This window comes from Leuciscus leuciscus (assembly GCF_965113295.1).
Source record: "Leuciscus leuciscus genome assembly, chromosome: 5".
In the NCBI taxonomy this organism is placed as follows: Eukaryota; Metazoa; Chordata; class Actinopteri; order Cypriniformes; family Leuciscidae; genus Leuciscus; species Leuciscus leuciscus.
This window is the reverse complement of record NC_138729.1, coordinates 8,209,684-8,223,420: the sequence shown is the minus strand read 5'-3', so window position 1 is coordinate 8,223,420 and position 13,737 is coordinate 8,209,684. Positions and strand designations below refer to the sequence as shown.

At 37.0% G+C, this 13,737-nt stretch overlaps 1 protein-coding gene across 1 annotated transcript in view; it reads left to right on the top strand.

The window, feature by feature from the left end:
* Positions 1 to 1,059: 1,059 nt before the first annotated feature.
* bckdk (branched chain ketoacid dehydrogenase kinase) overlaps positions 1,060 to 13,737 on the top strand; it is a 25,791-nt gene continuing 13,113 nt past the window's right edge. Inside the window, exons 1-8 of the mRNA XM_082170729.1 lie at positions 1,060 to 1,487; positions 3,129 to 3,197; positions 3,493 to 3,603; positions 7,713 to 7,760; positions 8,608 to 8,727; positions 8,889 to 8,987; positions 10,250 to 10,323; positions 13,164 to 13,292. Coding sequence (XP_082026855.1) covers positions 1,233 to 1,487; positions 3,129 to 3,197; positions 3,493 to 3,603; positions 7,713 to 7,760; positions 8,608 to 8,727; positions 8,889 to 8,987; positions 10,250 to 10,323; positions 13,164 to 13,292 — 905 coding nt within the window. The 5' untranslated portion in view covers positions 1,060 to 1,232. The remainder of the gene's footprint in view (positions 1,488 to 3,128; positions 3,198 to 3,492; positions 3,604 to 7,712; positions 7,761 to 8,607; positions 8,728 to 8,888; positions 8,988 to 10,249; positions 10,324 to 13,163; positions 13,293 to 13,737) is intronic.

The window sequence follows — 13,737 nt, the reverse complement described above, 5'->3', positions numbered from 1 at the left end:
ATGAATATTTTGGTTTGGCCAGAGATTTCTCAGAAGTTCTTTTATCATTTACTCTCTCACTCTACTCAACTCATGCTAGAGCTCACCATCCCTTTTTTGGGTGGAGTATCTCTTTAACTGGTTTATTGAAATGTGAACAAAAGCAGAATTAGACTTTGGAATGGGATTAGTACGGTAATTTTTTTTTTACTTCACTTATTCCCTAGTGATTCAACTCAGCCCTTAACATTATGCAAGGCAAATTGTTATTTTTTCTACTTTTATTTTTATTTTTTAGAAGTGCTATTTCTATGGTCCTGTGATTTAGATGTCTTCTTTTAAGTTTAGTTTGGAATATTGATTTTACTTAGGCCTATATTTCTTTCTTATTTCTTCTTGCTTCAACTAAAAGTGATGATTCAGCAACCCCCAGGGGAGGGGGGTTGCTGACTAAGGTGAGAGTTTTGCTCACCTTAATGTTTATGCTGTAGGATTTATTTGCTTTAGTGTACCACAAAAGGAGATGTTAAACAGAATGACAGTGACTGACAGCCTGTCACTATTCACTTTTCATTGCATCTCCAGCTCATGCATCATTGCATCTCGGATTCATTGCAAGTAAAAGTAAGTTGTGATTGAGATGAGCGTTCCACAGAAGGAATAAACCAGCACAGTTTAGATCACCATGGGAGTAAGTAAAAGAAGAAATTGCTTTTATTGGGGGTGAACTATCTCTTTAAGGAAAACATGACACAATTTACCCCACTCTCGCTTAATGGGTGTTGGTCATTTAAAAAGAAACTTAAATATACATATTTAAAGTACTCTTGCTTAATAAATGTCGCTTTCTCTTCAAAGCGAATTACACAATAAAATTCTGATTATAAACACTGTATATAATCTGCGAATATATGTTGTGTGTAGTCAAAGGAAGTGCGCGCTGCCTGTCTCATTGTCCTTGTGCTGCGCCATGACCATAGACTGTAAAAAGGCCATGACTCATTGGCTTTCCGTTGCTGAGGTCGTGATGACCCCAAAGCCCCGCCTCCTCTGATCGCTGATTGGCTGATCACGAGTGTCTTCAGATAAACACCACAAGAGACGGCATTTTTCACATCTAGTGATGTGATGGTGCTAGAGACATGCAGCCTTTGTGCACACATACACTAGCTTTTTGGATGGCGAGGTAGAAAGGTTTTAACTTACAGACAAGTTTTTTTTTTGTTTGTTGTTTGGGTTATCAGAGTGTGAAAATGCGCGGACGCATGACAGGCCAGGCCATGGAGCTGCTGGGCAGCGGCGGCTCCAGGATCAGCGTGACCAGGTTCTTTCTATCCCCGTCAGCCAAAGCCTCCGCTCCGCAGTCGACCGGAGTAACGCTGCACGGCATCGACAAAAGATTTCGATCTACATCGTCCATGTCCAGTTACTCTGAGCTGGCTCGGGAGCGGTCCAAAACCGTTACGTCTTTTTACAACCAGTCTGCCATCGACGCATCTGCCGAGAAGGTCAGTCACCATTTCCCGATGTTTTTGCATCAACTCCTGTCTCTTTAATCCCTCGATAATGGAGGTCGATATACGCTTTGGTCTCCATCCATGATTTGGATGGCCTAATGAACCCACTTTTGACGGTTACTCGTGATGTCATCACACTGACCTAGACTAACGTTACTCAGCTTCTAGTTTTTTGGGACGTTATATAGCCTCAAATTTTTCATTTCAGTGGTAAAATGGGCAAGGTAACATTCACTACCACACATGAGATTGCTGTAGTCATCCGGTGAAATTCCATTTAGCTATTTAGCTGCTAATAATCTCTATCACATAGCCTACTCTGCTTCCAGTAACCATAAAAAAGGAATGCCATATCCCCAAAATAATTTAACTTAATAATTTAAATACATATAATTGCGTCAAACTTAACTTTCTGAGACATTTTTACAATTATCAGGTAGTGACAAGGTGATATTAGTGGATGTGTGAAGTCCGTTAACAATAACCAGAACGTGTTCACCTACATTTTGTTTTTTGGGGGGGAAAATGGTGATTAACAATAACATTATTTGTTCTGCAATGTTTAAACGTTTTACTTTACCCCCGTTGCCTTTGTCCAATAATATCCAATAACTGTGTCTTGATTGCTGGCAAACATCTTAGGTGTCAGCAGTTATACAGCCATGAGGTCTACACACACTCACAGGTCTCACACACCAAGGGCAGTAGGCTTCAAAAATCTCACAACCATTTGACAAGTCAATTTTATTTGTTCTTACACGTCTGAATGTCCATCATGGTCTAAGTTGTTCTGGTTTGCACGGTATCCTTATGTAACCTGTCCTACTTTGAGCATCTCACTGGGACTGCGTTGGTGACTCAACAAAACCCAATGTGATTACTGTGCTCTGCCACTGCTCTTTTTGTACTAACAGGTTCATCATGTACATTTAAGGTAAGCAATTTAAAGCCAGCAATTTAAAGCCAATTGAATAGTTTGCTCAGAAATGGAGATTCTGTCATCATTTACTCACCCTCGTGGAGCATTAAATGCATTAAACAACCATGTAGGAAGAGGAAGACTCATCATATTCCAGGATGACAATGAAGAATAATTTTCACACATGAATTGTCACCTCTGAGTCCAGACCTTAAATTCATTTGTATTTGAATATGTGAGTATATGAATATTTGGGATGTGCTAGAGGAGACTTACAGAGTGCTGGACGCATGTGCATGGCGTCACCGTTTTCACAAACTCGCATTTTTGTTGTTTACATGGAGACGATAATGGTATCATTTTCAAAAACTTGCACTTTGAAACCCGTTTTCAAAAGCTTGCATTTTCAGGCCCCCAAAATACGTGTAAATGAGCAGCCAAAACGCTCAAAGTTTTCCGTTTTTAGTTGAAAACTGTGTTGATTAAACGGCCTCTTAGTCACGATATCCTATAAAACTAAATAGATTTGGAGACTAAATTATACTTTTACAAAACGGACTGAAACCTTGAATCATAGACAGTTCAAATGAGTGAATTTTCTAAGATAGACATCTAGTTTTTTATTTAAGAGTCTCTCAGCACGTACATCATCAAATCAAGCACTGCTATATTTAAAGTATATGCTATTTTTAACAGCAATGTTCTCTTCACAGCCTTCTGTCAGACTGACACCAGCCACAATGCTATATGTAGGGAAGTCTCCAGATGGACAACATATCCTGGTAATTACACACTCCTGTCCACTGTCCTGCATTTATCCCAACCCACATTGGTGCTGGTCTTCTAAAAAGTAGTAGTTTCAGCCATTTGTCAGCACACAAACTTGTATTTCATCATTATTCCATTTGGAGATCACCAATCCTCTCTATGTGTACTGTAGACTCCTAGATGATGCAGTGGTGGTATCATAGGATATGAGCATATTAATATACTATACTGTTAGTCTTGTTAATATCCTGTTAGTGTTGGAGAAAATGCTTCAGCTTTTTATTCTGTATGTCATTTGATTCAATGCAGAGCAGTGCCAAGTATCTGCACAAAGAGCTGCCTGTCCGTATCGCACATCGCATTAAGGGCTTCCGCAGCCTGCCCTTCATTATCGGCTGCAACCCAACCATTCTCCAAGTGGTGAGTTCCCCTACGTCTCTGTAGCCTAGGTTTTCTCTGTTATCATTCATTCTGTTGTGAAGGCTAGGGTTACCGTCTCTCTTACAAGTTGGTTTGTTGGAGAAGCTCCGCCCTTGATACTCTCAGAGGGCATATTAGGTGATGAGGAGCTGGGGTTGGTTAACTTTGGCACAGTGTTAAGATGGAGAACTGAACTGACCATGTTTGCTTCAATGTCAGTGTTGATCAAAAGCCCTAGTGTTCTGCAGAGTCCTGGTATTGATTTGGGATGGATGGGAAGTGCTTTATCGATACATGCAGGGGGTTTATTTAGTGCATTGATAAGTTTGGTGAAATCCATCAGACCATGACACTTTCCTCAGAAAAATCCACTTACCCTACCTTTCAAAAGTGTGATGTCAGCAAGATTTTTAAATAAATTACTACTTTTATTTATGCAAGAACGCGTTAAATTGATCAAAAGTGACAGTAAATGCATTTATAATGTTGCTAAATATCTCTGTTTTAAATAAATGCTGTTCTTTTGACAAATTTGAATACTAAAAAGAATTCGAGGTCGACCGAATAATCGGCACCGATAACCATATTACGAAGAAACATATTAACAAATCAGAAACGCGTCCGATTTCGGTTCTTTTAATTATTATCGTCACTGTAATACCTTATTTTTTTAATTTTTTTTTATAATCAAGTCTTCTAATAAGAAGCAAATAAAGCGAGAGTATACATATAATATACACGTGTCTAATTACAATGCTATGGCCTTTGCCCTTTGTGTAGATATTTAAAGATGGCCGTTTCTAAGCATGACGTTTTGGATTTGTATGAAATGGTAACACTTAACAATAAGAGTCCGTTTGTAAAATTAACTAAGGTTAATAAAATTATTAATTTGTTAATTTCAACATTTACTAATACATTTACCTTTTAAAGTTGTGTCTCTTAACATTAGTTAATGCACTAGGAACTAGTCAAGGTATAATTAATATATTAATATTTATATTTTAAAGTTCAGCACTATTTTACGTGTTATGTTTGTTTTTATTCAGTATCCATTTTAAAAACTATCGGCTAACCTGGTTATCGTCTTCGGTAAAATCCACTATCGGTCGACCTCTAAAAATAATTAGCACAGTTTCCCCAAAAATATGAAGAATATCACAGAAAAAAATTGCATTTTAAAATGTATTAAAACAGAAAACAGTTTATTGTAATAATATTTCACAATAATAATTGTTTTTGTTTTGGTGAAGATTTCTTTCAGTAGCATTAAAAAGAAATCGTACCCACCCCAAATGTTTTGAATGGTAGTGTTTCTTTTAGCACTCTTTCACTAAATAATTTTATGTTGACGGGTATTTGATCACATGTTCTGAGACCATGTTATTTTTAATGAATGTCTTCATGTGCTTTACTCCTGTGGTTCTGTTCTCCATGTTGACTGTAAACTGGGCTTACTGACTGAATGGTTAGACACCCGCTCTCATGTTTTGTTTATAATACAAACTCCAAATAAAATCGTTTTATTTGTGCACTGTATTATACCAACATTTTGATTACAGTGGGGGCATCACAGCCACTACTGAAAAGGCTTCTGTTTTCCTTTTTTCTAATTTAATTATGATATTATTTATTACAATATTATTATTTTTGCTTCAATGACAGCAGAACTCAAGCTGCACAAACTCTACATGTTTTTTTATTAATCCAGAATCATTCTCCAGAATATTTTCAGGTTTAGATTAGATTTCAGTGTGGACTTTTGGACACCACTATATGTCATGTTATGATGTTCTGGTCTGTGAGCTGTTCCTCTCTTCAAGACCAAAACATAAATAACAAAAAGGACAATCACAGACAATCCTCATTTTCATGGTCCAGTTACAAACAAAACAAAAAGACAATCGGCAAGTAATAAACCGAAAGAGGATACATGTCCCTCCCCTTTCTCCTCCTTGTTTACTTCCTTCTGCGAGTCGTCGTCCTCCTCCTGTGAACTTTTACCCACATCTGCCTAAAGAGAGTCTCGTCTACAGCTTGTTTTGTTTTCTTTGAGGGAGATGGCCTTACCTAGGGTTTAGTATCGTTTGAATTTAATGATTCTGATTCTGCTTATCGATTCCTAATTTTGATTCAAAGAAGACCTTGGATATCATTCACATTTATTCTAAGTCTTATTGCAGAACAGTTCATTGTAGCTGAATACCACGAACAAAATCAACAGGCTAAAGAACACTTACACAAGGAACTTTTTTCTATGGTTTAAAAATACAATTAGCCTAACTAATATAAATTTCAAGCATTATTAAATACAAGTAAACACTCAATAAAAAAATTGACAAATTAGCAATTGCACAAATAAATACAACTGAACAAAGATATGATAAAGACAAACAAAAAAGAGATGAAGTGGTGTATGATTTTCAGGTATTTAGGTATTAAATCCCCGGTTTTTGGTTCTAAAATGGAACCGGTTCTCGATATCCAACCCTAGAACTCACCAGTTCAGTCCAGAGATGTTCAGAACAATTCAATCAGCAATCTTTAAACTTAAATACTGCAGTTTATTAATCAGTGTTTTCCCTGTAGAAGTATTATTAACTCACACTACCATTCAAAAGTTTGGGGTCAGTAATATATATAAAAAATATAAAAAAATCAATCCTTTTATTCAGCAGTTGATCAAAAGAAACCGTAAAGACAAGAATGATTTCTGAAGAATCATGTGACACTGAAGACTGGAGCAGTGTTATTTTGTTATCATTGAGATACTGTTATAGTTCCTATTAATATTTTGAATTGGTGTTTATTTAATATTTTGAATTAGTTGAACTTGTACATTGTTAAACTAAAAGAAAATTAGAAATGTTGCTTTGGCAACTAGCTGAAATAAATTAAGTTTAAGATTAGTTTATTTTTTCAAGGGACAACTTTTTATTTTATTTTATTTTTTTAATGGTTTTAGTTTTAGTTTCAGATAACTATAATATGCCTGGACTGGAGTAAATAATTTACATTACATTTTAAATTGACTTTTTTTTTTTTAAATGTAACTACAATTTAAACCAGTGTTACTGTTTTTGCTGTGGTTTTTTTTTTTTTTTTTTTTTTTTTTTTGATAAACTAACATTTTGCATATAAACATTTGTTAGGTAAACCTAAAATACATTGTTCAAAAACATTACAAAATCTTACCAAACCCAATCTTTTGAAAAGTAGTGGATGCCATTTTTGATTATCAAATATATTTACCTCTATAGTTTTACTAGGAAACAGGAAAAAATACTGATTAAGAAATTATTTTATAGTCTATAATCACGACATACAAACCATTAAAAGTGATAACTGGCAAAAGTCAGTTGCCTTATCCGTAGGGTGTAACAATATCGTGTCACAAAATATTGCAATACAAAAATACAACAATATGTATCGTAGGAAGTTTTCAGAGTTTTAGTGTCAGTATTACATTAAACTACTAGGCTATATATAATGTTGAATATAATTTATAAAAATCCAATGAGGGAATATGTGCGGGTCCTGATAATGCCAAATGTCTTATGTTACCAGTAAAAAGTGGCCTACATTATTTTAAATATATCTAATCAGTGAATGAGTGCAAGCATATTTTCAAATTCAGAATTTTTATTTTTATTCTGGTGTCACCACTGTCCCGTACATTGCGTTAGCAGCACCAAGTCCAAGCCTATTCATTTACACCCATAATGTAAAATCAAATTTAGGATTTTAATCAACAGTACATTTTTTGTTAACTTTTTATCATATGTCTTGGAGTATCGCAATAATATCGTATTGTGATATGTATCAAATCGTGACATGAGGGTATTGTTACACCCCTACTTCTCCGTTAAGATCATTCAGGACCTTTTAGCACATTTATGCTCCTCCTGTCTTCTTATTGACATTCATTCCTCGAATCCATAGAAGAATGTAAGCCATGTGCTCGTGGAGGGTTGGTGAGGGGCCAGGAATGGGGTTCAGGGAAGGATGAAGCACACAGGCCTCTGGGAACACCAGCTCCAGGAACCGCACCACTGCACATTTGTTACCCATATATTGTACTCATCCATTCTCTCTCTCTCTCTCCACAGCACGAGCTTTATATCAGGGCCTACCACATGCTGAGCGACTTCCCAGCTGTAAGTTCAAGTTGACCTGTACATATGAATTCATACACAGCTTAGTCAACTGTTGACCAGCTTGCACATTTCTATAAGTAATTCTGTAACCTGAGAAGCCTGTGAGTTTAGTGTACTGATTCAGCCATTGTAGAAGATTGTGTGTGTGGAGTCTCCCCTCTCACCAGCGAAACATTAGTCTTTGTTGACTGACTCACCGACTATGTAGAATGCTGACTCATGAATGTCAAATGCAAGTTTGTTTATGATCAAATTAAAAATCCCCATTTTGCACAATATCTGCTAACTGGAAAGATGAGGCAACTGAAGGGATTACTCTAGTTATTTTGGTGGCTTGTACATTATGAGTCAATTTTGGACGCAACTAATCATTCTTTGTTACTATTGTCACTTTTTTCCCCCTTATTTTAGAGTAATAGTAAAGTCATCCAAAATATGACATGACACACATTAACACTACAGTTCAAAATGTTGTTGTCTTTGTAAACGGTATATTGAAGGAACTCATTATCCAAACCATCCATTTCAAAAACTGAATTCAATAAATTTTTTTATATTTATTTTGTAAGGAAATTTGTAGAAGTGCTTTTAAGCATTCAAGTACAAACTTTAGATAAAAAGATCATGAGAAACAAATTCATTAAAATGTGTCCAACCATTTTCCACTAGAGTAACTGGATCAGTTTATTAGTTTGGTATGAAGCCACATAAGTGGAATAACAGTTAAGACATATCACCACTCCCAGGGTTTATTTAGCTAGAATGACTGTAAATTGTCTATTATATTTGGAAAAAATACCATTTAATATCATTTTGCTAACCTTTCCACCAATGTTTTTATCTTCAGATTAAAGACCAGGAGACTGAGGCTCGCTATAGCAAACTTGTAAAACAGCTTCTTGATGATCACAAAGATGTTGTCACCATGTTAGCTGAAGGATTCAGGGAATGTCGTAAACACATTGTGGTAAGATTTCCAAAGCCCTTAGGGTTTTGTTCCCCCTCAACAGAAGAATCTTACTGTAGCCTCTTTCTGCCTGGTCCATATACACATTCATATTGGTAATAACCACTGAGCCTGATCTAACCCTTTTTTTATTATAATTTTTTTTTACATTGTTTGTTCAGGACGAGACTCTGGTTCGCAATTTCTTGGACACAACATTGACGTCTCGTCTGGGCATTCGCATGTTGGCCACACACCACATTGCCCTGCATGAGGAGAACGTACGTCTCTGGCTTACAATTATAGCTCCTCATTTTCAGTTTCTTACTCAAGTCAAGTCTAGTCACCTCTGTTTATACAGCGCTTACAGTGATAACAGGAAAATGGTGCATTTCGGCTGTTGTTCAGCTGAAGACAGTTCAGTGTTGATTCAGTTCTGCTGTAAAGATCATCAATTAAGAAATTAGTTAATTTCATCTATAAAGCAGCGCAAGTACAGTCAAATCCCGAACAAGGCCAGGAAGACTGTTCCAGAGTTTGGGTGCTCAATAAAAGGATCTACCGCCTCCAGTTGATGTTGATATTTGATAGATGTTTTTACTCTACGTATTATGAATGTTTCCGATAATCAGCAATGGATCTTAAAATCATTTGCATTAGACAAATTAAAATGTGCTGTGAACAGTATATCTATATTAGGAAACTTTCCAGTTCTCTTTAAAATACCCATGAGCACATGGACAGGACATCGCAGCAGTAAGAGCAATGCAGTCTTCAACCGTTTGCCCAGTGACATAAGTGTCTCGTACAGGCAGCCAAGTGGGCCAACAATATTTTTGCATGACCCACGTGCACAGACTAAATATACAAATGTACACTCCCACACTTATCTGCGATCTTCAGTAGATTAATAGTTCAACTTAGACATTTTAGCCTGAAGCTGTTATGCTGCGTTCACGGCACGCCATGTAGTAATTATGAGATGACGACACGTGACATTTTACTCTGAGCTGTTCACGTCTGTGGACTATGAATAATGTGTTTTTATGGCTGCACTGTCAACGGTAAAATCAATCTGCTGCTCTCAGAATATTCTGAGTTTACAAGTTGTGATCTTGTAATTACGGTCATTCCGACATGACACGAACACACCTTTAAGTTTGATTCAAAACAGCTATACGTTATAAATAAATACAATTCTACGTTTGAAGCTGTCATAAAATTGTACTTGGTTTTGTTCTTAGAATGATACAAGTTGTGATGTTGCTTGAATTACTGTATTGATATCAGGCATAGTGTATGACATGCCATAAATTGCTCAATCGTCTAAATTGCTCCTATGATAAACAGAGCTGTCTACAACAGATGTGCCCATCTGCTTCTGTCGGATTTTTTTTTTAAATCACACTAGATATTTACAGTATAAACACTCTCTCTTCCTGTGTTGTAGCACTGTTTATATATAGTCACCAAGCCCTATTATGGATGCTTACTGTATGATTTTGTGTATTGACAATTTTCTGTTTTCTCTGCTCTATTTCAGGCTGACTTTGTTGGCATTATATGCCGCCGCCTGTCGCCTAAAAAGATCATTGAGAAGTGGGTTGACTTTGCTCGGTGAGTATGTCGTCCGTTCTTCTGTTTGCCATCCGCTTTTCATCCTGCCGTCTGTTTACATATGTGAGTGCTTAAGACTCGAGGACTATTTTAAGAGGTTATTGAAAAGCTTTATGTTCTGTTATCAGTGCAGTCAGCTCCATTTACAGCAGCGTGTGTGTGCGCGCTTGCGCTCCATTTGTCCAAGAAAAGGATCAAAGCCAAGATCTCATTTGTGATTTACCAAGATGAGTGTTAAAGGTCACTGTCAAGCTACTGTCTAACATTTGCTGTGTGGGAGCAAAACGCGTATTTACTTATTCTACATGAGTTTAATGTGTCAACAGTCCAGGAATGATTTGCAGTGCATGTAAACACTTTACTATGGTTATAAATTTATAGAGGCATAATTTCAAGCTATTATTCCAAAGTAGAAAATTAGAGTAAAACGATTTACAAGATTTTTTTATATATATATATAGAACACTTAGTTTTAATAAATGATTAATACGTTTTTCTGGTGCATGTAGATACAGTATGATATTGTAAAACTGGGCCAGCAGAAATAATCCTTATTGTTGACATTCAAAGTTTTCATAATAAAACTGAAACTGGAACTTGCGTTTTCATAATGTTGCTGCCCATGTCCTGAGGATGGCTGTGTAACAACCCAAAACACTTTCTCACTGATGTCTTATGTGTTGGGGTCATGTCCCACCCGCCCCGTGCGCAAATTACGCCTGCCTCGCATATTTTCCTCCTATAAATCTCTGTTGAGAAGAATCAGGTCACAATGCAGGCTGTGTACAGTATGTAGTCACAGGTTTCATGCTCGCGCCCTTGAGGAATGTGCAGTTGCTAAGGCTTCATGCGCCTGCACCGTCACCCTTATTTTACTTCTCTGCAGATTCCCAACCAATTGCTTCTGTCCCAATTCACATACTATCTCTCCTAAATAGTATTTAAGATTAGAATTAGTGTGTCCCAAATCATAGTATGTTGAAATAAGTATTACAAATATACCAGAATGGTCGTCTATTTCTGGTTAGAATTGCAGCTCTGTGCACACTCTAACGGCTAATATTTCCCACAACCCATTGCGCATTAGACGAGCATTCGATTAGAACTACAAACACTAATAAAAAGTGTTAAAAACCACTAAAAACATGACAGATGTGTGAGATGTTTAAGTAGATAGTTAAGTAGTTTTGACTCATGATTAATCATTTGGGCATTAACTTTTAAATGCGTCATTAAACACATGAGGAGAGTCTCTGCATGAAAGATCCACGACTGGCAGATCAACGCTATACTACATTTCCCTCTGTTATGGTAAAAAATTAAATGAACCTGAATGTGGAGGGTTTTAACTGTGACGAGATGATGGACAGGGCAGTTTAAGCGATGTTAGGATGCACGTGAATAAGCAACAGAGCTGTCCGTTAAAGACGCAGTCATTTAAAGTACATCATTTTAGTGCCTAATAGAAGTAGGCGAATTGGGACGCAGCAGTTCAACTTGATCTTTCATCCTGGAAATGGACAGAGTATGTCTATATTCTCATTCCGATCGAAGATCAGATTCTCCTTGTTTATACAAAACACACTTTCGACATAGTCTGCTCCTGTTTGCAACATATTCTGGCCAGTAATAGTCTATTCAGTCTCCCTTTTCGGGGAGGATTGAACTGAAATAATTATCTACTTTCATTATCAATTAGTTGTTGCAGTCCTAACAAAAGCGCTCTCCTGGTCTCATAACTTCAGTTCAGGCTGCTCTGCTTCTGCTCGTCTCATGATTAACAGATGCTGCGTCAGCAAAACTGTCCTGTTCCTCTTCACACTGGGATGATCAAAGCGTTCCCTCAAAGACCAGACCGAGACCAGAATTTACTGGCTATAAATGAGACGCTCTCATTAATTAGTGTCAATATTATTTCTAAAATGGCTTTAAATGAAATGGCAGGCAATCATTCAGTATATCCACAGCAGCACTTGCAGAACCTGTTGAGGCAGAGCCAGTACCTGTGCTTAGTTTTCTCTGTATGCTATTTTGTTTGATTTATTTTCAATATCATATGTTTAAAAACAACTAAATTCGTTTTTTAATGAATTTTAAAAACATTTTGATCGAAAAGCTTATGATGAAATGTGTGAAATCGTTTTTTTGGGGGGGTTCTTTACAAGACTGACATTCTAATTGACATTTTATTTGTTGTTTGATTGAATGATAGTACAGAATTAATAAGTGTTAGATTGAGTCTCCAGGTCAGAAATATTAGATCTGATGCCAGATCCTGTCTGAAGATATCCGTTTTATCTGCTATCTAAAACCTGTCAACAGCAAGTCTTTTCTGGTGCCCTAAATCAGTGTTTGGTATCCAAAAATTGTATTAAAGGGGTCGTATTATGCTTCTTCTTTTTTTCTAGTCTTTTTCTTTTTCTTTTAGTTTAATGTTGCTGAAAAAGGATTGCAAAGCTACAAAGTCACTCCTAAGGGAGTTATTCTCTATATCAATTTGCACTGTTTCTGAACTCTCTAAAACGCCTCCATTGTAGTCTTGGTTGACCAATCACAACACACTGGTCCAGCCGACCAATCAGAGCACAATGCGTTTTTTCATAGCGACAGGAACTAAAAGCGTTACTGACAGGCTGGGAGGAGAGGCGCTGCAATAATGTAAAATATGTGAAATAATGTTGTTTTTTATTTTATTTTGAACATTCAGGCAAAGTCAAGGCTTTGAAAATAGGGCATAATTGGTCCCCAGTCTTCTATCAGCCTAAGAGGTTGACTGAGAAAGATGATCTGTCCAAACTTGACTGGTAGTGTAAATGTCTCAATGCCTGTGTTCCCTGCAGACGGCTCTGTGAGCATCAGTATGGGAATTCTCCACGTGTTCGCATCAATGGCCATGTGGCGGCCCGCTTTCCCTTCATTCCACTGCCTCTGGACTACATCCTGCCTGAGCTGCTGAAGAACGCCATGAGGTAACGTTCCTGTCACATACAGGTCAACGACATTTACATTTACATTTATTCATTTAGCTGACGCTTTTATCCAAAGCAACTTACAATTGCTATATATGTCAGAGGTCGCACGCCTCTGGAGCAACTAGGGGTTAAGTGTCTTGCTCAGGGACACATTGGTGTCTCACAGTGGATTCGAACCCGGGTCTCTCACACCAAAGGCATGTGTCTTATCCATTGCACCACCACCAACGACGACACACCTCCTGTTCTACTATGCTATCTTAACTATCTAATCCTGGTGTGACAGTCAGATTTGCTGTTAATGCAGTTGTATTATTTGGACTGTAGCAAGTTGTTGTTGTCTTAGCAGCCACTCATATAGACAACATTGAACCATTATTACTGTAATGAAGGGAATTCAGTTTCTGCATTAACTATGACCCAAATATATGTGTGAGCAATT